Source organism: Schistocerca piceifrons, chromosome 11 (assembly GCF_021461385.2).
Source record: "Schistocerca piceifrons isolate TAMUIC-IGC-003096 chromosome 11, iqSchPice1.1, whole genome shotgun sequence".
In the NCBI taxonomy this organism is placed as follows: domain Eukaryota; kingdom Metazoa; phylum Arthropoda; class Insecta; order Orthoptera; family Acrididae; genus Schistocerca; species Schistocerca piceifrons.
Genome location: NC_060148.1, coordinates 72534264 through 72556865, shown reverse-complemented (window position 1 = coordinate 72556865; position 22602 = coordinate 72534264). Strand labels below are relative to the sequence as shown.

The following is a 22602-nucleotide window of genomic DNA, read 5'->3' as shown; positions in this document are numbered from 1 at the left end:
GACGCAAAAGTGTACAGAGACGCAAAAGTGTACAGAGACGCAAAAGTGTACAGAGACGCAAAAGTGTACAGAGACGCAAAAGTGTACAGAGACGCAAAAGTGTACAGAGACGCAAAAGTGTACAGAGACGCAAAAGTGTACAGAGACGCAAAAGTGTACAGAGACGCAAAAGTGTACAGAGACGCAAAAGTGTACAGAGACGCAAAAGTGTACAGAGACGCAAAAGTGTACAGAGACGCAAAAGTGTACAGAGACGCAAAAGTGTACAGAGACGCAAAAGTGTACAGAGACGCAAAAGTGTACAGAGACGCAAAAGTGTACAGAGACGCAAAAGTGTACAGAGACGCAAAAGTGTACAGAGACGCAAAAGTGTACAGAGACGCAAAAGTGTACAGAGACGCAAAAGTGTACAGAGACGCAAAAGTGTACAGAGACGCAAAAGTGTACTTTGGGAAACTGCCGAATAATTCCAGTGATGGCTGCATGTCTCGCGTGATTGAGTATAATTCCTTGAGAGATGGTAGTTTGTTCTGTAAGAGCAGCAAGGGACGTGTTTAGCAGTCTAATGATTTTAGGTGGTTCTTCAATTCTCTTTATTTGAAGGTGAGCTGGCAAGAAGGCTGCAGATGGTGTGAGCATGATGTGGTGTGAGCACTGCTACCAATGTGACATTACAATTAAACACGAAAAGTACTTGTGCAGTGCACGCACAGAAGTGAATTCAGTGTGAGGTCGCAAGTGAAGATACATTCTAACTGAACAGCTTATATGGCAGTAATGTGAGTATGGTGCAGTTTGCAGTGATGTAATGTAGCAACATAGACACTGCTAGCAAATGGTTTGCAGTAATTAGGTAATGTAGGAGACTGGTGCAAAGAACTAACATTAACGCACAACAACCGGTATTCTCGCATTTGTGTCTTGGAAGAGATTGGGTGTTTACATTTCGAAATACAGGCGGTTGTGAGAGAGGTCGGCTGTATTCTTGTAAGCTGTTTGAATACTGTATATGGGACGAGAAACACAAGAGAGGGAGAGAGAAGTGGAGTTTATAAATGATGGAGTATTTGTCAATTGTTGCTGAGCTTTGGCAGAAATTGCTTGTGACATGTTTTACAGAGTGAATTCTCAAAAGGAAGGTTTGTCACGTTGGTTTACAGATATCTCGTGTTGTTGCAGTAGTTGTGGTGTTACTGGAGTAATTGTGTGGACTGCAAAAGGTAGAAATGATTAGAGAAAGCGATCTTTTTTTTCAATTTTTTATTTTAATATCCTGTACAATGAAGTACTACTGGCGCGTACTAACGCCCTGTTAGCATCTCGACGATCTCCTGATGGTTGCGCTGCCTGGCCATGTCCAGGGGGGTCCTCCCACTATTACTCGCCACCCCCCTGTCGGCTCCGGCCTGCAGCAACGCAGCCGCCGCTTCTGCGTGGCCATTCAGTGCCGCCACGTGCAGCGGCGTCTCCCCCCAATGATCCCTGGCGTTGGGGTCGGACGCCGCAGAGAGCAGCAGCCGCACCACAGCCGCGTCGCCTCTCCCTGCAGCCCAGTGCAGGGCGGTCCCCCCGAATTCCCCGTCCTTCGCCCCCACGTCCGCCCCAGCCGCCAGCAACGCCCGCACCTCCTCCACCACCCCCTCCTCAGCCGCCTCTCTCAGCCTCCTGCCTCGCTCTGCATCAGAAAGGCTCCTGCACAAAACATCGACACACTCTCTACTATCGAGACACACACACACACCAAATGAAAGAAACTGTCACAGCCGCAAAACTGCCAACAATTCGGAATACACTTCTTCCGAGCGACAAGTCACAAATCTAGAAATCTCGCTTCTGCGATACGGGTTAACCAGCGTATTACAGACAGATCCACAGCACTAGCCCATAATCAAAAACTTCACCCATCTCCCATTAAAAATAGGTGCACTCCATCTCCTAACAAATTCATTTGGCACATTTCCTCATAATTCACTCCACAGATCCGCCTCCTTTCACCTCGGCATGCAGTTGCTACCCAATCCTTCATCTACATTCAAACACACCCCTAAAACTACCTTCCCTGGGTACCAATTCCTTCTGTCACTTAGGAAGAAAACACTAGAAACTAAACGTATCTGTAAGTACTGAAATACAATTTCCTCACCAGACAGCTAAGTGATTCAGACCAGTAACATGGAAATTTCCTGACATACCGACAAAAAATATAAAAGTCACTGCTTCGTACACAATAAGTTGGTCGACATATTTCAAATAGAACAAGGGCACCAGGTCGACTCTCCCTGACACACACACACACACACACACACACACACACACACACACACACACACTACCCGCTGCATAATAATCGTCACATGTGCTCATATAATCATGCATGCAACAAGAGATACATCCACTGGAACATTCATTTCCATCTGCTTACAAACTTTGCAACCCACCATATGGTCTGTGGCAGGCGGCATCCTGCACAACTACTATACTCAGTCATGTTAACTTTGTGCAACTTTTTGCATTTTCTGAAAATTCTGGACACAAAATAAGTTACACACCACTACAGAAGGCGTAAAACTTTACATTTATACTTAAAAAGGTCTAAGTAAACTTCAAGTGTACACCAGCTATGCTGCTTCCGAGTAAAATTTCTCTTTCAGTAGTAGTACAAACACTTAAGCCGTAACTTTAGACCAGTCTCAAAAAAGTACTGTATTTCCTGTATCTAATGCAATGCATAAATTAGATCATGCCAGAAAGAAATCAGGTGCCTGTAAGAAATACAAACAGAGTGTTGATTCATTATCGCATGTTCACTTACAAATATCAAAATACTGGTATAGATCTGGCATTGCTGAACTTTAACCAATGCCGCGGGAACCTCTCCCCACAGCTGATTCAAGTTAAAGGCTAATCCCAAGCGAGAGAGCCAGTAAGGAGCTCCAAAGACAAGTGAAATACCAACTAGAAACTACAGACGTAATAAAACTGCTGCATTCAGTACAAAATAATCAATGCAGGTGGAGCAGCAACCGTATGAAACAATAGTAGTAACTGGTACATATAAAAAGTTCCCAACTGACTGAAGTCATCTGCTTTATCCGTTCCGCTCCCAAGTAGAGCGAGGGAGAAACGACTGCCTGTATGCCTCTGTACGAGCGACAACGCCTCTCACCCTATCTTCACACGCCTTGTCTCAAGCGTACATTGCCAGAACTAGAATTGTTCTGCAGTCTGCGTCAAAAAACAGTTCTCTAAATTTTCTCAACAATTCCTCGAAAAGAATTTCGCCTCCCCTCCAGTGATTCCGATTCGAGTTCCTGAACCTTCTGCACAATACCTCTGCGTCACTCAAAACCACCGGTAGCAAATCTAGCAGCTCAGCTCTCAGTCCTATAGCTGTCTTCCTATAATTATACCTGTTGCCGATACAAAACACTCTAGCAGTACTCGAGAATAGGTCGCACCAGCGGCCTACATGCAGCCTCATCTACAGGCCAACCACACTTTCCTAAAATTCTCCCAACAAACTAAAGTCGACCTCCCGCCTTCCCTACCGCAGTCCTCTCAACCTCGTTCCATTTCGTATCGCTTTGCGAACTTTCGCTCAGACATTTAAGCGACGCCTCTGTGTCTAGCGGAACACCTCTACTGCTATACCTCAACATTACGTGTCTGTTTTTCCTATCACCTGCATCAACTTACATTTCTCTACATTTACAGCTGGCTGCCATTCGTCACACCAACTAGAAATTTTGTTCAACTCGCCTTGTGTCCTTCTACACTCACTCAACGACGACATCTCACTGTACACTAGGGGACCACCAGCAAACAGCCGCAGATACCTGTCCACCAGACCATTTATGTATACAGACAGTAACAGCGGTCCCACCACCCTTTTCTGGAGCACTCCTGCCTCTGGCGAACACTCGCCACTGAGGACAACATACTGGGTTCTGTCACTTAAGAGCTCAGGTCCACTCACATACATGGGAACCTATTCCACACGTTTCTATCTTCAACAGTCGACAGTAATCCACCGTGTGAAATGCTCTGTGGACATGTACGAATATGTTATTCAGAGATGATCGACAAGCGCACCACATCACAGGAAAATCTGCACAATGCAAAGAATTGCGATCTTTGGGGTAAAAATGGCTCAGTCACCTCTATTGGAATCACAGATTGTATTAAAGAGTCGGCACAGAAAGAACTGGGGGCTAATGTTGCCCGTCTCAAAAAGAAAGGATTGTAGTTTACACACAAGTCAGCCTTGCCGCTATTGGACGCATCAGAAAGGCGACCGAAAATAAACCACGCGGTTTGCCAGAACCGCCAAGAAAGTGCACTACGAAATTTGGAGTATAAATCCATCATTGCAAGCAGCTTCTCAAAATCGGTAATTTGATCAACCATAGGGACTTTTGTATGGCTAAAAACTAGTGCTGACATTACACAAATAAGTTGTTGGCGTAAAAACAAAAAAATTATTTTCCTTGGAAGAAAGCTGTTTAGCGTAAGACACTGCATGATATGCGATTTACTTGCAACAGACCTCTAAGTAAAGGAAAGGTCCCACTAGAGAGAAGTGATGACTGACTGGCGATGCAAATACTTGATACAAGTCAGGAAATTAACAGAACTCTTTTCTATCGACGAAACTTGGGTGGTGAACCAACGACATTCCTCTTAGAAGACGGTGACAGGGTCGTGACATTGGCACCAAAATGGACAATATGATAGTGGAAGCAACAGCGGTGAATGTTGAAACCAATACTTGGTTTATTTATTAGTCTACATCAATGTCGTCTTCACCAAGATATTTCCCATTACATATTATACATTTATTCCAGTGGTTCTTCCAATGCTTAAAACGATTCTGGAACAATCCTTACAGTAGTGTTTAGTTCTCTCAGACGTGCAGTTTGAATCTCCTCTCTTATGTAAAAGACAGCTCTTTAAGGTTTGTCTTTATTTTTGGGAACAAAATGTCACACATGGAGCGAACCTGAGGCCAAGGACATCACTACAGTATTGTTTCAAGCAAACATGCACAAGCACGCAACGAACTGTGAGCAGGTGCGTTATCGCAGTGCAGAAACAATGAACTGTTCCGCCACAAAGCGGGACACCTTTCCGTGTTGCTTCAAGCCATCGAGGTTGAGCTGGTGAGAAGATCTGCCTACTGGCCGTTTCATCTTGGGACAAGGAGTCGTGGTGCACTGTACTGTTAAAACCGAAGATTACTGTCAGAAACGTAACATTCACATTTCAGTGGTCTTGGCCGTCTGTCACCGAGACGATTGAGTTTTAGTTTACGCATCGTTTGGTTTAACTCTCAGTTCATCTTCTATTATGAACTTCTCGTCATCCTCATCTTCTTCTAAAGGTTTATACCAGTCGTAAACACCTATTTCACTCTTAGTATACTCACCAAAAGCAGTATATAATATTTCTAAAACCACGATGCATTTTAATCCGTTTTCATAGCAAATTTTAATACAAATGCGGTAATCCGCATGTTTGCAAAAGCTATCTCTGACAGCTTTAGAAACTGTGCCACCGAAAGAAAGAAAGTCGACCGAACCGCATGTACAGACTGCGTTCATGAACCCACTGAAGTAGTGAATAAGGATTTGGAAATTAAGGAACTGAGGGCCGAGATTGAACTTTTTAAAAAAACTGAATGCACAGAAAGAAGCGGCACTAAAAAATGTGATGCAGCCTTACGAAGTAAAACGAACTATCTCCGACGTGTTCTTTCGTCGAAGCGGGCAGAAAAGTCATCTGACGTGAAAGCAAAAGTCGTATTGCACAAAAGTGTAAATAGTGTATTGTCAAAGTGTTTTACACCGGCACAAATAAGATGTCTATTAAATGAAAATAAAAGGGTAAAGTGGAATTCAGAGGACATTGCCCATCCATTAACTTTAAGAGCTCTGTCACCTAAAGCATACACTTATTTGCGAAAGCGAGAAATTCCTTTGCCTTGCAGGGCAACCCTTCAGAAACGGACGAAGGAATTTAAATGCAGAGCGGGTATTCTTTAAGATATCCTGTGTTCATTGAATGAGGGGTCAGGCAGACGAGTGTCTCTCGCACCCCGCATTTACATTGATGCCACCCTTACCATCTCAGACTCCACTGGGAATTCCTGAGGACGTGATTTTGAACGTGGCTCAAAATTTTGTCTTTCTGCGCTGCAGTGCATGGCAAACGATTCTGAAAATGTGCGCTCGCTTCATCAGGTAGAATACTAACGGTACTGAATTACCAATGTATGATTTGGCACGATATGAAATTATACTGTGGGACCTCACTTCATCCACGGGGTGATTAAATGGAAATACGTATGCACATATTCTTACTAACATCCAGCCTGTCCTCCTAGAGGTAGTTCCGTGGACAACCGACAGTGTATGTGGATCGAACACGACCACTGCCCAGACTCTTCGCCTGCTCCAAAGCGACCAATGAATGGAAAGTTTCCCGGCCGTTGTATGGGACGGAATGCTGCAGTACAAAGGCCAGCCAGGTGCCCTGATATGACTCAAATGGATTTCTTTCTACGGGGAGCACTGAAAGATAGAGTCTGTCATGAACCCCAGGTATGTCAGATGATACGCGCCAGACCACACGACAACGTATCATCCAATGTAGCTTGTCCAGTACATCTCTCTCGCTCAAACAGCGATTCCAAATGTGTCTAGCAGTCGATGGTGTGCAATTTGATCATATTGTTCATTAAAATGTGAAACCACACTTCACTAAGGAAAGTATTTAGTTTGTGGATGACAAGGCATCAGTTGTTTTGAATAAATGTTTAGCTTATTTAAAATCGATTCCGTCTACGTACAATTTCGAGTAGTTTCTGATTTCTAATTGACAGCAGGTCTTTTGCGCTGTAGAACCACCCGGGTGCTTCCAGGCAGAGACAGGCTGAGCTGACAGAAGGTCATGGGATACCGATATCTACACATACAGATGGCAGCAGTATCGCGTATACAAGGTATAAAAGGGCGGCGGGTTGGCGCCGCTGTCACCTGTACTGAGGTGGCTCCTGGGAAAGGCTTACCGACGTCTTGATGGCCGCACGACGGGTTTTAACAGACGTCGATTGCGGAATGATAGAGCTTGCCTATGACTTGATATTTTTAAAATGTACAGTATCCAATGTATCGATATTTAGTAAAATACCGTTATCTGCTCCCCATGTATCGAGGAAAGTATGGATATATCAGCGCCAAATCATCAACGTGCCTGCCTATAAAAATATGGGCTGCACGTTGTAAGTACACTCCCGGTTTTAGAGCTTTTCGTTGGAATATTGATTTATTATTGGATACTCTGTACATCAACAAGCTATCCCCCTCAGAGCAAGAACTGAAAGGAAAACGACGGATGTTCACGCCTCCCGACAACCACCGTGCAAGCTGCGGTAACTGCATGTAAGTGGCACACTGAAAGGTGCCTCGTGGGTCCATCGTTCGGTATCGTCACGTATCGGATTTGTCCGCAACACTTCACGTCGACTTCCCTGCTTTTTCATTTCTGCAAACGCCATCGACCCTGCAGCTGTAGCGCCAGAACTGGGTCGTGAATCTGAAAGTTTGCCGTTTCTGTTGGTAGCGCTGGGCGCCGATTACGCCCTCAGTTCCCTGAGTCCACTGCAGCGACCAGTTTTGTCGTTTAGATTTTTGTTCATTTTCAACGTCTGTTTTTGAAGAATGTCGATGTGAAGAAAGAGCACACTAGTTTCGATAAAAATTGTGTAACGCAACAGTTGTCCCGTTTCTTCACATTAGAAATCGTCTTATTCCATTCAAACCGCCCCTCCCCCTGGGGCAATGGGTGTCACATATACTTGCCTCACATAGTCAAAATTAAACACTGGACCTGATGAAAGTTCAAAAAGCGACAACACTCCTTCACACAGTGAAAGTAAAATTGTGCCTCAGTACAAATTCAAAAAAGCAACTTCAATATTTTCCGGAAACTGTGAAAAAAATCTAAATTAGAGAGACTGTCTTTAGTTGCCGTGGCGTGGCGAGAAGACTTATTTCTAGTGATGCAGAATGTTGTCTGAATAATACACCACTGGCCATTAAAATTGCTAAACCACGAAGATGAAGTGCTACAGACGCGACATTTAACCGACAGGAAGAAGATGCTGTGACATGCAAATGATTAGCTTTTCAGAGCATTGACACAAGGTTGGCGCCGGTGGAGACACCTACAACGTGCTGACATGAGGAAAGTTTCCAACCTATTTCTCGTACACAAACAGCAGTAGACCGGCGTTGCCTGGTGAAACGTTGTTGTGATGCCTCGTCTAAGGAGGAGAAATGCGTACCATCACGTTTTCAACTTTGATAAAGGTCGGATTGCAGCCTATCGCGATTGCGGTTTATCGTATCGCGACATTGCTGCTCGCGTTGGTCGAGATCCAATGACTGTTAGCAGACTATGGAGTCGGTGGATTCAGGAGGGTAATACGGAAGGCCGTGCTGGGTCCCAACGGCCTCGTATCACTAGCAGTCGAGATGACAGGCATCTTGTCCGCACGGCTGTAACGAACGGATCGTGCAGCCACGTCTCCATCCTTGAGTCAACAGATGGGGACGTTTGCAACACAACAACCATCTGCACGAACAGTTCGACGACGTTTGCAGCAGCATGGACTACCAGCTCGGAGACCGTGGGTGCGGTTACCGTTGACGCTGAATCACAGAGAGGAGCGCCTGCGATGGTGTACTCTACGACGAAACTGGGTGCACGAATGGCAAAACGTTATGTTTTCGGATGAATCCAGGTTCTGTTTACAGCATCATGATGGTCGCATCAGTGTTTGGCGACATCGCGGTGAACGCACATTGGAAGCGTGTATTCGTCATCGCCATACTAGCCTATCACCCGGCGTGATGGTATGGGGTGCCATCGGTTACACGCCTCGGTCACCTCTTTTTCGCACTGACGGCACTTTGAACAGTGGACGTTACATTTCAGATGTGTTGCGACCCGTGGCTCAACCCTTTATTCGATCCCTGCTGATCCCTACATTTCAGCAGGATAATGCACGACCGCATGTTGCAGGTCTTGTACGGGCCTTTCTGGATACAGAAAATGTTCGACTGCTGCCCTGGCCAGCACATTCTCCAGATCTCTCACCAATTGAAAACGTCTGGTCAATGGTGGCCGAGCAACTGGCTCTTCACAATACACCAGTCACTACTCTTGACGAACTGTGGCATCGTGTTGAAGCTGCACGGGCAGCTGTACCTGTACACGCCATCCAAGCTCTGACTCAATGCCCAAGCGTATCACAGCCGTTATTACGGCCAGAGGTGGTTGTTCTGGGTACTGATTTCTCAGGAACTATGCACCCAAATTGAGTGAAAATGTAATCACATGTCAGTTCTAGTATAATATATTTGTCCAATCAATACCCGTTTATTATCTGCATTTCTTCTTGGTGTAGCAATTTTAATCGTCAGTAGTGTATCTTCCAACGGAAATCGTAGGGTCAGTATTGCCTCATATTCCTAGACATCAACAAAACCCAAACTGATATTCCCCGACATCAGCTTCTACGAGTTTTTCCATTATTCTGCAAGGAGCTGATGTTCATACTTTGCAACCCAATGACTTAACTGGTATCTCATTAGTGCTGACACCTGTCACCAACTGCTTTCTTTGGAACTGAAATCTCGTATTATTTTTGAAATGTGAGGGTATTTCGCCTCCCTCATACATCTTGCACACTAGATGGGAGATTTGTGTCATACCATATGGGAGAGTTTTGCCATGCCTTACTCTCCCAAAACTGTCAGTAGCTCTGAGAACACCACACACACACACACACACACACACACACACACACACACACACACACACACAATTTCTACACACTCCTCCTTAGCCATTTTCCACTTCTCGTCAATAATTTGTTAAACATTCATATTTCCTTTTGCCTACTTTATTTGCTGAATTTTTATAGTTTCTTCTTTTTACAGTTGAACTCAGTATCTCCTGCATTAACCAAGGATTTCTATTTGGCCCTGTTATTTACCTATTTGATCTTTTTCTACCTTCTCTGAAAGCTACCAATTCATCCCCAACAACTTTATTCTTTGTTTTTCATTGTCCTAGTTTGTTATTGTGTGTGCTGTAAGTCCATTGCTTCCTTCTCTAACAGTAAGTTTCTCACTTTTTTCGTTGTAACATAACCTGTTGTGTTTGCATCCTAAACATTTCCCCACTTCTTACCTTTCCAAGTCTTGCATCTCATCCTGGCGTTCTATTTTTTTCTGCTTTGTTTCACATTCTCTACGGAGCATACTGATTTTGATATCAGCATGTGCCGCATAATTATTACTATCATCCTGGACACTAAGTATACAATTCGACACTATCAATGATGTTTTCAGTGTGCATGTAATACATGTAGGTGTGTGTCATCTTATATTTAGCGTTTTTAAATTTTTTTTACTTGTAGCTATGTACTTCCTGTGCCAAATTACGCATTATTACCCACATGATTTGTATGCACGAAAATTGAAAAATTTATGTTTGTTGCCTGGCAATTGAAATTTCGTAAACAGATCTCGTCGCAAAGAAAACCGCCTTTGTTTCAGTGACTGCCACACCAACTCGCGAATCATGTCAGTGACACTCACCCATATTGCGCCATAACACGAAACGAACTGCCCTTCTTTGCACTTTTTCGCTGTCCTCCGCCAATCGTACCTGGTAAGGATCCCACACTGCCCAGCAATATTCCAGCAGAGGACGTACAAGTGTAATGTAGGCTCTCTTTGGTAGGTTTCTCGCATCTTCCAAGTTTCTGCCAACAAAGCGCAGTCTTTGTTTCGTCTTTCCCACAATATTATCTATGTGGTCATTCCAATTTAAGTTGCTCATAATTGTAATTCCTAGGTATTTAGTCGAATTGACAGCCCTAAAAATTTCTGCAATTTATCGTATATCCAAAATTAAGCAGATTTCTCTTAGTACCCACGTCGATGACCTCGCACTTTTCTTTGTTTGGTGCCAACTGCCACTTCTCGCATCATAAAGAAATTCTCTCTAGAACATTTTGTAATTGGAATTGATCGTCTGATGATTTTACTGGAAATTACAGCATCTTCTGCAAACAGTCTAAGGGGCAGCTCAGATTATCACCTAGACCCTTTATGTAAATCAGGAACGGCAGAGGGCCTATGACACTACCTTGCGGAACGCCGTATATGACTTCTATTCTACTCGATGATTTGCCGTCTATCAGTATGAACTGTGACATCTCTGCGAGGAAATCAAGAATCCAGTCACACAACAGAGACGATACTTCATACGTATCAAATTTGATTAATACTGGATGTATACGCGGACAAGGAAAAAAATTCCCGGATTTCCCGCTTAAAAATACACTCTCCCACATGAAAACACTTTTTCCGTCTTAAGTGACGGTATATTATCCCTCGGAAGTGCAAAACTTATCAATCCTTTGAATGATTATGGACATGGGCATAGAATTTCCTGGCACTTTAGAAAACGAAACTCAGGGAAAAAGACACGTTTTGGAAATATCTTTGACGTGCAGCAACATGTACGTTGCGTATTTTTGTATTACGACAGCACACATTGAAATTCCACCAAACACCGCATGTTACTTTCCGAATCACTGAAATCGAGATTGCGATGCGCTTTTGTAAGCCAGTCACAGCTCATGTCACGTGATCTCGCCAGCTCATGACAGCGAGTATTCAGGGCATAGGATGCGTGATGTAGTCAGCCAATAGCAACATCCCTGTTAAGCAGCGGTAACACACAAGTTAATGGCTTACATAAATATACATAGTGTTGCTACAAGAAAAGCAAAGCTTCCACATATAATATTGGTCACTAAGGTTAATAAGCTGCAAGAGAAGCTTATCTTTCGAAATGATGTCGATTTTTTGCGCGTGTTACACTTTCAGATACATCACACAAATGTGGCAGTAAAATTTTTAATAATGACAGAAATGTCTGATCTCCAGGGTTCGAAATTCTTGTAAATGGCTTGTCATCAAAGAGTTGATTTTTAAATGGAGTGAAACACACTGTGATTTAAGAATTTCATGGTACATCCTCGCGCATAGTCCAACTTACGTTAAAGGATATTTACTTTGAAAGTAACGCTTTTCAAACCAGCATTCGCAATATTCTTCCACGACCTGCTGGAAACAGGTTCGTTCCAGCAGCTGCCAGAGAGCGCCAGGTAAGAGGCGCCCCGAGCTTGCGCAGCTAACATGACGTAGGAAGCCCGTATGTACGTACGTGTAAATCATTGAAAGATCTTACATTACGTTGTAAAAGCAGTAAGACGTCCCAGGGTACTCCAAGAGACCAGAATTTCGTGAACCATACTAAAATGTGCACATTCAAACTGCTACTTAAAGCGCACATTCGTATGTCCAGATTCAGATGTAAATTTTCTTGGAGTACCAGTGCTGCATTATCTCATGTTTGGTTCATTATTATGGAATAATGCCATACGTGCTAGAAGATGAAAACTTGCACTTGAACTGCAGCGACCAGTTTAAACTAGCCAGTACTGTGGAATTAAAAATTTCGTTTCAAATACATTGGATGCCTCTGCAGAAAAGGTTAATAAAAGCCAAATTTCTTTAGCAAACAGACAAAAATAACTTATTGTTCTGCAAGGCGATTAGTGCTTGACTGTCAGAAACTTGGAAATAAAATAAAGTCTGAAACTAATAACGTATATCAGCCTTCGGTAATTATGTGAATGTATTTTAATTCACTTGATACCTCCCGGCCAAAGATATCCGTTTTGCTTTCATTTGACGCAAGAGTAAACGGAAGGAGAAAAAGCAAAATCACTGAACGTTAACACGGGCCATGTGGAGACTGCCCACTATAAATCAGACTTCTCTGCGCATCGGTCTCGGATCTACTATATTTGCGAACCGGTCAACACTAAAAAAATCGAATATTCAAAAGTACTCTAGGGCATCTTGTAAAACACATCATTCTGAAAAATTTGAAACAAAAACATACGTGTTCGAGAAAATATAAGACATGTTATTTGGTCTTAAGTGTGCCAAAGTGCAGTGCCACGCCTCTTCGTACAGCGTTCTCTTACTGCACTGCACATCACTGCACTTCGCACTGTGGGACTCAAATGTGTATTTTGTAACGGATGCCATCGAACTACATTCAGGACAGCGGAAATTAAAATGTCCTTTGATTTTAAACAAAATAACCTTGCAATTAATACTGGATGGAATTATTTGTAACCGGAAGAAGAACTCTTCAGAAAATTTGGATTCTTTACTGCCTAATAGCTAATAACTTTCTGTTCTGGGTGACAAAATGAAATATAGGATACACAAAACCAGATAAGACAAGAGACAAGCAAGACAGTACATATTTCTTCAATGCTTGCGTTCTTTTCTCACTAATCTTGCTCTAGCTTTACATGCCGTGCTTTCCTTTCTGCGGAAGAATCTGTTACCTCATCAAAATTCGTCAAATGTTTTGCTACGTGAAAATGTACCAAAGACTGGTGTGGTTTCTCGATCTCATTACGTCTATTGTCACTGTTTGCAGGACGAAAGAAAATAGGCCTTACTAATATTGCAGCAACTGTAACACACACCAAACAAGCGAGATTGTTTTGGTAATAATGGTCGTTTTTATAATATGGCAGAATATAACTCACCAAGTACCAATATGAAATGCCTGTTTGGCCTACCACAAGCGAAAGGCTTTGTGTTAGGAAATAGTTTCATGTTTCATTCATAAGCTCCAGTTTCTTAAGCATGAGCTCGGAAAGTACAAAAGTAGTAGTACGAAATTTTTGTATAAATTTGGAACCGCGCCGTTTCTTCTCCTTCCTCATTCTAACAAAATCTTCTCATCCCTAATTCTGTAACTATTCCTATCATTGTCAAAGCTCATTCTCCAGTCAACTCTACTAACTCTGCCAGAATCACCGGTTTAGTAATTATCCAGCGATTAATCTCCGGTTAGGCGTTATTACGTGTTCGTACAACGCGTTTTCCGCGCTACTCCCAGAACGGAACTTAAGCGGCTGCTAACCAGGAAATGTACAACTTGCCCTCTCTAGTGTAGCGACCTGGTCAAAAACTTTCTGTCAAACTTTCATTTTCTTTGATACAGCGACAAGATAATACATTAATATTTTGTATCCGTTATTCCTGTTGGTCGTTCATTACCACTCTGGTAGTCTGAATCTATGGACGTAGCTATACGCTCGTAATCTGCATACCAGTCAGTCACACACACATACTACATTCACCCGTGCGGCTTTACTCCGCTCAGCTCGTGTAGCCCCGTCCCCTTTTGTCTGCAGGAAAGTTTATTTCCAGATGCGATGAGGATTCCCCTGACAGGTACATCACGTACACTATGCACACATTCAAAAATCAACTTACGATTCATTCAGAAATCAACTTAGAATGTGATCCAAAATGTTCACAAATCAACAGCGATGAGCTTCAAACACTTTTGAATAATCGAAAGACCAATGTGCGCTAGATGCTAGGTGCTTTGTGAAACAAGATTATTTTTCCTCAACAATACGAATTTTCCCCCCATCGCCACAGAAATTGGAGCCCGGTTCAGATACTCTGGTTTGCTGCGTGCAGAACCAACAGCGACATTTCTATTTCCAGAAGCGGGAGAAGGTACTACTCAGACGCGACTCAACTGCGCATGCACGTGATTCCACTCGTAACTGCTTAAATGAATCTAATGTAAACAGTTGTGACTTAACGCTCATCAGAGGTAATTTGTTGTTACGAAGCACTGCATTGTCTTCCTACAGCCTTTCACACATTTTGCTGTTGGCAGACACTTGTATGAGCACTGTTTCGTTTATATATAAAGCATTCCCTCGTTCATATTTTGTTGCTGCAGTATTATTCTCCAGCAGCGGGATACAGTAATGTCCTTAGAGTATCGGTTATTAACAGTCAAAATGACAAAAAATTAACTGAAAACTACATCAATGAAAAACTCCCGGGATTCTAGAAAATTCCCGTTTTTCCCAGTTTTCTTGCGGATGAAAAAATTCCTGCGTCTTTCCGGGATCTTCCGGGCCGTATACACCATGTAATAGTCTCTTGTTAGGAATGGTATCAAAACCCTTCTGGAAATCTAGGAATATGGAATCGATCTTAGATCCCTTGTCGACAGCACTCATTACTTCATGGGAATAAAGAGCTAGCTGTGTTTCACACGAACGATATTTTCTGAATCCGTGTTGGTTATGTATCGATAAGTCATTTTCTTCGAGGTGAGTCAATGTTCGAGTACAGTATATTCTCCAAAATCCTACTGCAAACTTAGGTCAGTAATATGCGTCTGTAATTCAATAGGTTACTCCTCTTTCCTTTCTTGAGTATTGGTGTGACCTGTGCTACTTTCCGGTCTTTAGGAACAGATCTTTCGCCAAGTGAACGGTTGTATATGATTGCTAAGAAAGGCACTATTGTGTCTGCATACTCTGAAAGGAACCTGATTCGTATTCCATCTGGACGAGAAGACTTGCCTTTCTTAAGTGATTTGAGTCGTTTCACAACACCTAATATATATAATTTTTCGTGAAGGAATTAAGGAAAACTGTATTTAGTAACTCCGGTTTAGTGGCACGATCACTGAGGAAACTGCTGTTGGGTATATATAAAACTGAAGTATAAAATGGTCCATACTTGATACTGAAATCCACAGGCTATGAAGTCATCTTGCAAATGTATCAGTTCACTGTGAGATGTCAATATATTTTTCAGTAGGACCAACTATCTTTGCCCACGTCAGTTGCTCATTTCTGAAACTAGAAGTTAACTATACCATGCAATTATGCAAAACTTCTCCTCTGTGAATCAAATCCACTACTCATCACACCTGGTGACCTCCATCATCCATCGAATACAGGAGTTTGTTTACGAGTGACGAGCCATACAGTGCTGTACGCATCTCCACTTGGCCACACCCACTGCATTTCTCACTTCTCGAGAGCAGATACCTCAACCATTAGACCAGCTGATGCGTTTGCTGGCGTAGATGGAATTACCATTGTGGATCATGTTTTTTACCCATGGTTTGCAAACACTACCGCCAGAGGTTCTCATGTACATCCTCTGCAGTAGGGTAACATCCACCGATTCGATTTCCCTTTTGCTACTCTTCCCACAAGTCCGCCGGGATAAACTCTAGTGCAAGTGTCGATGAGAAGCCGAGTCAGAAGTGGAGGTGTGCTCAGGCAGCCGACTGCTCAAGGAGACTGCCTGCAATAAGCAGCAAATCTGGGTTCCTGTTCCAGTGCGGCACAGATTTCCAATAGTCACTACAGATGTAACTCACTAGGGAACCATTTAAGGAATATTCAAATTACATTTTAAGACAAACCCGAAACAAGCTGCATCCTCATACCGGTACTAAATAATAACTTTGTAATTATTAATTTTATTTCTGTTTACCTTTCTTTCGTCATTTCTTCCTGAGTGTCTTCAATAACTTATATCTACAACCATTCACGTAAGTTTTGTTGAGTGGAATTGTGTGAAACATCCCGTTTGCATACCCATTTAATTCAGAATCAATTTGTAAGACACACAATCGTCACTAAAAACAAAATCAGATTCAACACATCAATATATAAAGAATCTTTGGAAATGGGTATGATTTGTATGTGACACTTCCTACGTAGCTAAAGTTGAGCGACTCTGAACTGAACGTAATTCTCACGGCAAATACAGAGAGCGAGAAATCTTCTGCACATGTGCTCAATCTTCAAAATATCATAGCCAAAAAAGTGAGAAATAAGTGATGTTTAATGGCAACTGTAACCTCTATCCAAAAACTGAAGGAATCTGTATTTTATTTTATTTACTATATCGGCTGATTAATGCCAAAATAAGCAGTACTGTGAGGGTAAGACTTGGGCACGTGTGGCAACACAACTCACCAGAAGTGACAGACGGCTGCGTCATCAGGTGGAGGGGTGTGTCGGGCAGACGTGGGAGGCGCAGCTGCAGCAGGAGTCCGGCTGTGGCCGCTGTGGGGTTGACTGTCAGAGTTGGGGGTGGACCCGCCCCCTGTGGCGGTCGGCGAGCTGCACAGAGAAACACTGTGTGGGTGGGCGTGTTCACACAGGGGCTCACTGCAGGCGGTACAGCTGAGGGACTGTCCACCGGGGCAACAGAACACTCAGTGCCAACAGCACCAGCCCCTCACTTAACGTGACTGTACCACCAATTAACTGGTCTTTTTCTGCACTACTTCTGCTATATACCCCAATGGCATAGCTTAAGATGCAAAACAACAAATTGTTCACAATGAAGCACAAACCAAATCCCAAACATCAGGGCCAACAATTTTGCTGCCCTGACAGAACAACTATCAGACACAGTTTAGAAGCAGTTAAAGTCATCTGGCTGCTACTTTTGGTTGTGAGGTGATTTGAAAACTGATATATGGATGCTGAATTATATCACTGGAGGAAGAGAGAGAGAGAGAGAGAAACTGGTAAGTTGGGGTATCAACTTACTGTTTAAACTATATGGTCATGGATATGCAGGCGCTCTGATGTGAAGCCCGAGGGAATGAAGAAGATGGACAAGAATTACAAGAGCTATGCTATAAAAGTTATCGAGAGTATATTCAAAATTTGCATTTCAGTAAAGCAAATAGAACTGTATGTATGCATGTAATGTCTCCACAATTCGATTCCTTGAAAAGACAGCAGTGGTGATGTGTTTCATAAACAACAATTTTCGTGTTGAGCAGTTTGCAGTAGAGGCCACCATTAAAAGAAAAAAATAGATTACACAGTGTATGCAATTTTATCTGATGGACAACGTTTAAAACTTGCGAAGTAACCCGTAGTCTACTGAATATGGATTTTTTTTTTTTTAATTTAAAAAGAAACAAAATAGACTTGTCTGGAGCATATGTATCCGAGAGAGAGAGGCAACAAATGATAGCTGGATGAAAACGTCACATCAATACTGACATTGTGGGAGATATGTCGTACACCTGTAGGTGGACAGCGAATATAATCTGCTGTATGCCCGTAGCAGGAAACCTGATAGGATTCCCTGGACGACCTCTGTTAACGCCACAAGGAACTTCAAAAAAGACAGGGGGGGCAGAGATTTCCTGTCTGCTTTGTTAAAGGGAATGCACGGAAAATATTCAGGGCGATAGCTGAACAGAGACGAGAAGGAAATGTGATTGTAAGGCACTGCATCGAGTGTGACAATGTTACTGTGCTGGCTGGAGTATTCTCTTCTTGTTTGCCCCCAGTGTGCATGAGTAGCCCCAGTGCTCATAGCTCCTGCTTCACTGGATATCTCAGGGAGTCACACCCTGCTCTTTGGGGCCAGTCACCCAGGGGTAGCGTCTTTTTTAGTAATCAGGAAAGTCTTCAGTCCCAGGTTTGAACCTCACCATCACTTTAATTTTGAATACGAATCATCAGCATTGGTGTCTGAAGACTTCCAGCATCAGGTGTCGCCCTCTTTCAGCAAACAGCCTTTCCAAAGAGGGCGGAGGGGCCGACAGAGGTTCAGGGCACTCTCTTTCCCTTGAGGTCTGAAACTGCTCCTAAATGAGGAAGAATTGGCAATGATCAAAGGTTGAGTAACCAACGAAAGGATAACGTTCTATGATTCTGGAGCTGGAAAGTTAGGAGTTCGAATGTGGTTGGGAGCCAGAAAATAAGAAACGGATTTCTGGTCACATGAGAATAGGGTAGTAGCAACAGCAGTAGGATTCAGTATCAATAGAAAGGCAGGGCAGAAAGTGAGTATAGATATGTTCTCATGAGAATCAAAAGCAAACCGACAACATGCATAGTTCAGGTATACATGATGACGTTGCAAGTTGAAGGTGGAGAGAGAGAAAAAGTGAGGATATTGAACAGGTAATTCAGTACTATGTAATAGTCATGGAGGGACTGAAACGCGATCATAGGGGAAGGAGTAGAAGAAAGGGTTACACGAGAATATGTACTTGATAATAGGAATACGAGAGAACAAAGGCTAGTTAAGTTCTACAGTAAATTTATCGTAGTAATAGCTGGTATAGTCTGTTCAAAAATCACTAGACGAGGAGGTATACTTGGAAAAGAACCGAAATATGGGAGGTTTAAAGTCACACCATATTATTGTCAGGCAAACATTTTGAAATCAGATACTGGACTGTAAAGCATACCCAGGAGTAGATATAGAGTCATAACAATTTAGCAGTGATTAAGAGTAGGCTCAATTTTACGAGACTCGTCAGGAGCAATCGATGTACAAAGAAGTCGAATACAGTAGTACTAAGGAAAGAAGAGATGAGATTTATGTTCTCTGAGGCTACAGTTACTGCAATAATAAGCAGCTCAACAGGTAGTTCAGTTGAAGAGGAATGGATATCTTTAACAACGACAGTAACAGAAGTTGGAAAGAAAAACGTAGGTACAAAGAAGCTAACTGCAAAGAAACCATGGAAAACATAAGAAATCCTTCCGCTGATCAATCGAAGATATAAGTTCAAAAATATTCAGGAAAATTCAGTAATAGAGAAATATGTCACTTAGGAATGAAATGAATAGGAAGTGCAGAGAAGCTAAGGCGAAATGGCACGAAAAATGTGAAGAAATCAAAGAAGAAATGATTCTTGGGACGACTGACGCAGCATATAGAAAAGTCAAAGCAATCTTCCACAGAATTAGAAGCAAGCGTGGTAACATTAAGAGCACAATGGGAATTCCAGTGTTAAATACAGAGGCGAGATCGGATAGTTGGAAAGAGTACACTGAAGGCCTCCCTGATTGGAACAACTTGTCCGATGGCGTGACAGAAGAAGAAGCAGGAGTCGGTATGGAAAACATTGGTGATTAGGATCAGATTTTAAAAGCGGTTCGGAAAATTTAGAATCGAAGAAGGCATAAGGTATAGACAACATTCAATCAGAAGTTCTAAAATCATTGGGGGAGGTGCAAAAGGTCTATTCTCACTGGTGTGTAGAATGTATAAGTCTGGCAATATACAATCTGACAGAAATATCATCTGCACGAATTGGAAACCTGCAAGAGCAGAGAAGTGTGAGAATTATCGCACAATCAGCTTAACAGCTCAAGCATCCCAGTTGCCAAGAAGGACAATACACAGGAGAATGGAAAAGAAAATTGAAGTTCCGTGACATTCATAGGATTTGTGGTCCTGGAGAAAGCGTTCGGCAATATCAAGTGGTGCAAGATGTTAGAAATTCAGACAAAAATACATGTACGCTATAGGAGAAGTCAAGTAATTTGCAATATGTACAAGAGGCAAGAAGGTAAAATAAGAGTGAAAGACCAAGAATGAAGTACTCGGATTAAAAAGGGTGTCGGACAGGGATTTAATCCTTCGCCCCTACTGTTCAGTCTATACATCGAAGAAGCAATTACGGAAATAATGGAAAGATTGAAGAGTGGAATTAAAATTCAGGGTGAAATGATATAAGATTTGCTGATGACTGATTCCCTCAGTGACAGTGAAGAAGAATTACAGGGTTTGCTGAATGGAATGAACAGTCTAATGAGTACAGAATATGGAATCAGAGTAAATCAAAGAAAGGCGAAATTGATAAGAAGCAGAAGAAGAGAAAACAGCGAGAGACTTAGCATCGTGACCGACGATCAGTAAGTAGATGACATTAAGGTCTTATGCTATGTAGGCAGCAAAGAAACCCACGACGAACAAAGCAGGGACGAACAAAGCAGGGACGAACAAAGCAGGGACGAACAAAGCAGGGACGAACAAAGCAGGGACGAACAAAGCAGGGACGAACAAAGCAGGGACGAACAAAGCAGGGACGAACAAAGCAGGGACGAACAAAGCAGGGACGAACAAAGCAGGGACGAACAAAGCAGGGACGAACAAAGCAGGGACGAACAAAGCAGGGACGAACAAAGCAGGGACGAACAAAGCAGGGACGAACAAAGCAGGGACGAACAAAGCAGGGACGAACAAAGCAGGGACGAACAAAGCAGGGACGAACAAAGCAGGGACGACGTCAAATTCACACTAGCACTGCCAAAATGGGAATTGTGCTTACCTGTCTTCTGCTGGTGGCCCTCCGACCATACTGCTGACTTCAATGACTTCTTGCGGGTACTCGAGCACAGCGTCCGCCCAGCCCCGCGTGGCCATCACCTGCAGGTGGTCCTTTATGAAGGCGACGGCAGCCCTGGTGGCGTCCGGGCACGAGTGCCTCACTGCCCTGACGGCCGTCGCCGCTGCGGTCTCGACGGCCAACTGCGAGATCAGCTGCCGCTCGCAGGCAGCCTTCAGGGCCGACAAGCCGTACTTGTCGGCCGCCGAGAGCAGCTGGGCGGCCGTGTCGGGCAGCTGGGGGGCCTGCAGGGTATACGTGTAGGCGACCAGGAGCCTCAGCACCGGGCCCTCCACGTCGTCGATGCTCACCTGGCCGCAGCTGGCCTCCAGCATGTCGTGCGCGAACATCGCTGCGAACACGGGGCTCGCGGCCGCCAACACGGCCCTGTGAGCCGCCACCCTCGTCTCGCCCGCCACCAGCGTCACCAGGGCGCCGTCACCCCCGTCTAGCAGGGCGGCCAGAGCCTCGGTTGTGGTGTTCTGAACCTCCGTAACTGTCGACATGATGGGTGGTCCTGAAACACAGTACCACTGAGCAGCCCTCACAGTGCACCCTCAACACTTGTACGAGGCGCATGCATACCTGTACGAAACAACAGCTGTTAAAGTGTTGTCCACCCTAAATCAATTGCAACGTCACCAGTTTCCTTCAAATGACAAGGGCCCGTACTGCTTCGTGATCACCTAAGGTTTGTGACTACCAGCGCGGTGCTACGATAGACTGCTTCCACCTTCTAAAAATGTTATCGTTCTCAGTCAAAAGATGTTTTATTGATGTCATAGCAAAAAAATTGGCAAAGCAACAAACTTGTTTCAGCCATAAAGTTACACGACTTATATTTAAATCCAAGTTGGTGGCACCTCTAACTAGGAAAAATTTTCTTCCTCCTTATCTCAAGTTCCTCAGATCCGTGACACCTGATCAGAAGCAATGTACATCTAATGCAGAAATCAGTTTCCTCGGTGAATGTCTCAGGGTAGGCATGATTAAACTTGACCGGCCACCGTGGCCGAGTGGTTCTAGGCGCTTCAATCCGGAACCACGCGCCTGCTACGGTCACAGGTTCAAATCCTGCCTCGGGCATGGGTGTGTGTGATGTCCTTAGGTTAGTTAGGTTTAAGTAGTTCTAGGTTAAGTCCCATAGAGGTCAGAGCCATTTGAGCGGTTTTGAACCACTAGTCTAAATTCATTGGTATGTTTAACTCTCCTTTGAACAGATTGATACCTGCGTCTTCTTTCTTCAGAAAAAGATGCAGCGCCCACCTCCGTGGTAAAGAATGCTGCATAATACAATCATAAATCATGTCGCCATTTTATCCGATTGTTGCGAGGTATGGTGTACCCAGGCATTTCCAGGTTGAGCAGTTTAGGAATGAAACTCGTTGCCTCCATTTCCAGAGCATGTGTTGTGGAACTTTCGCACAAATATAAATTTGC

At 43.5% G+C, this 22602-nt stretch overlaps 1 protein-coding gene across 1 annotated transcript; it reads right to left on the bottom strand.

Moving 5' to 3' along the window:
- Window positions 1-1301: 1301 nt before the first annotated feature.
- On the bottom strand, window positions 1302-22134 carry LOC124719708 (BTB/POZ domain and ankyrin repeat-containing protein NPR5-like). The gene is made up of 3 exons (XM_047244913.1): window positions 21106-22134; window positions 16985-17131; window positions 1302-1692 (listed from the first exon to the last, which is right to left on the bottom strand). The coding sequence occupies exons 1-3, from the start codon at window positions 21666-21668 to the stop codon at window positions 1302-1304; spliced, it is 1101 nt and encodes a 366-aa protein (XP_047100869.1). The 5' UTR covers window positions 21669-22134.
- Between the last annotated feature and the right edge of the window lie 468 nt (window positions 22135-22602).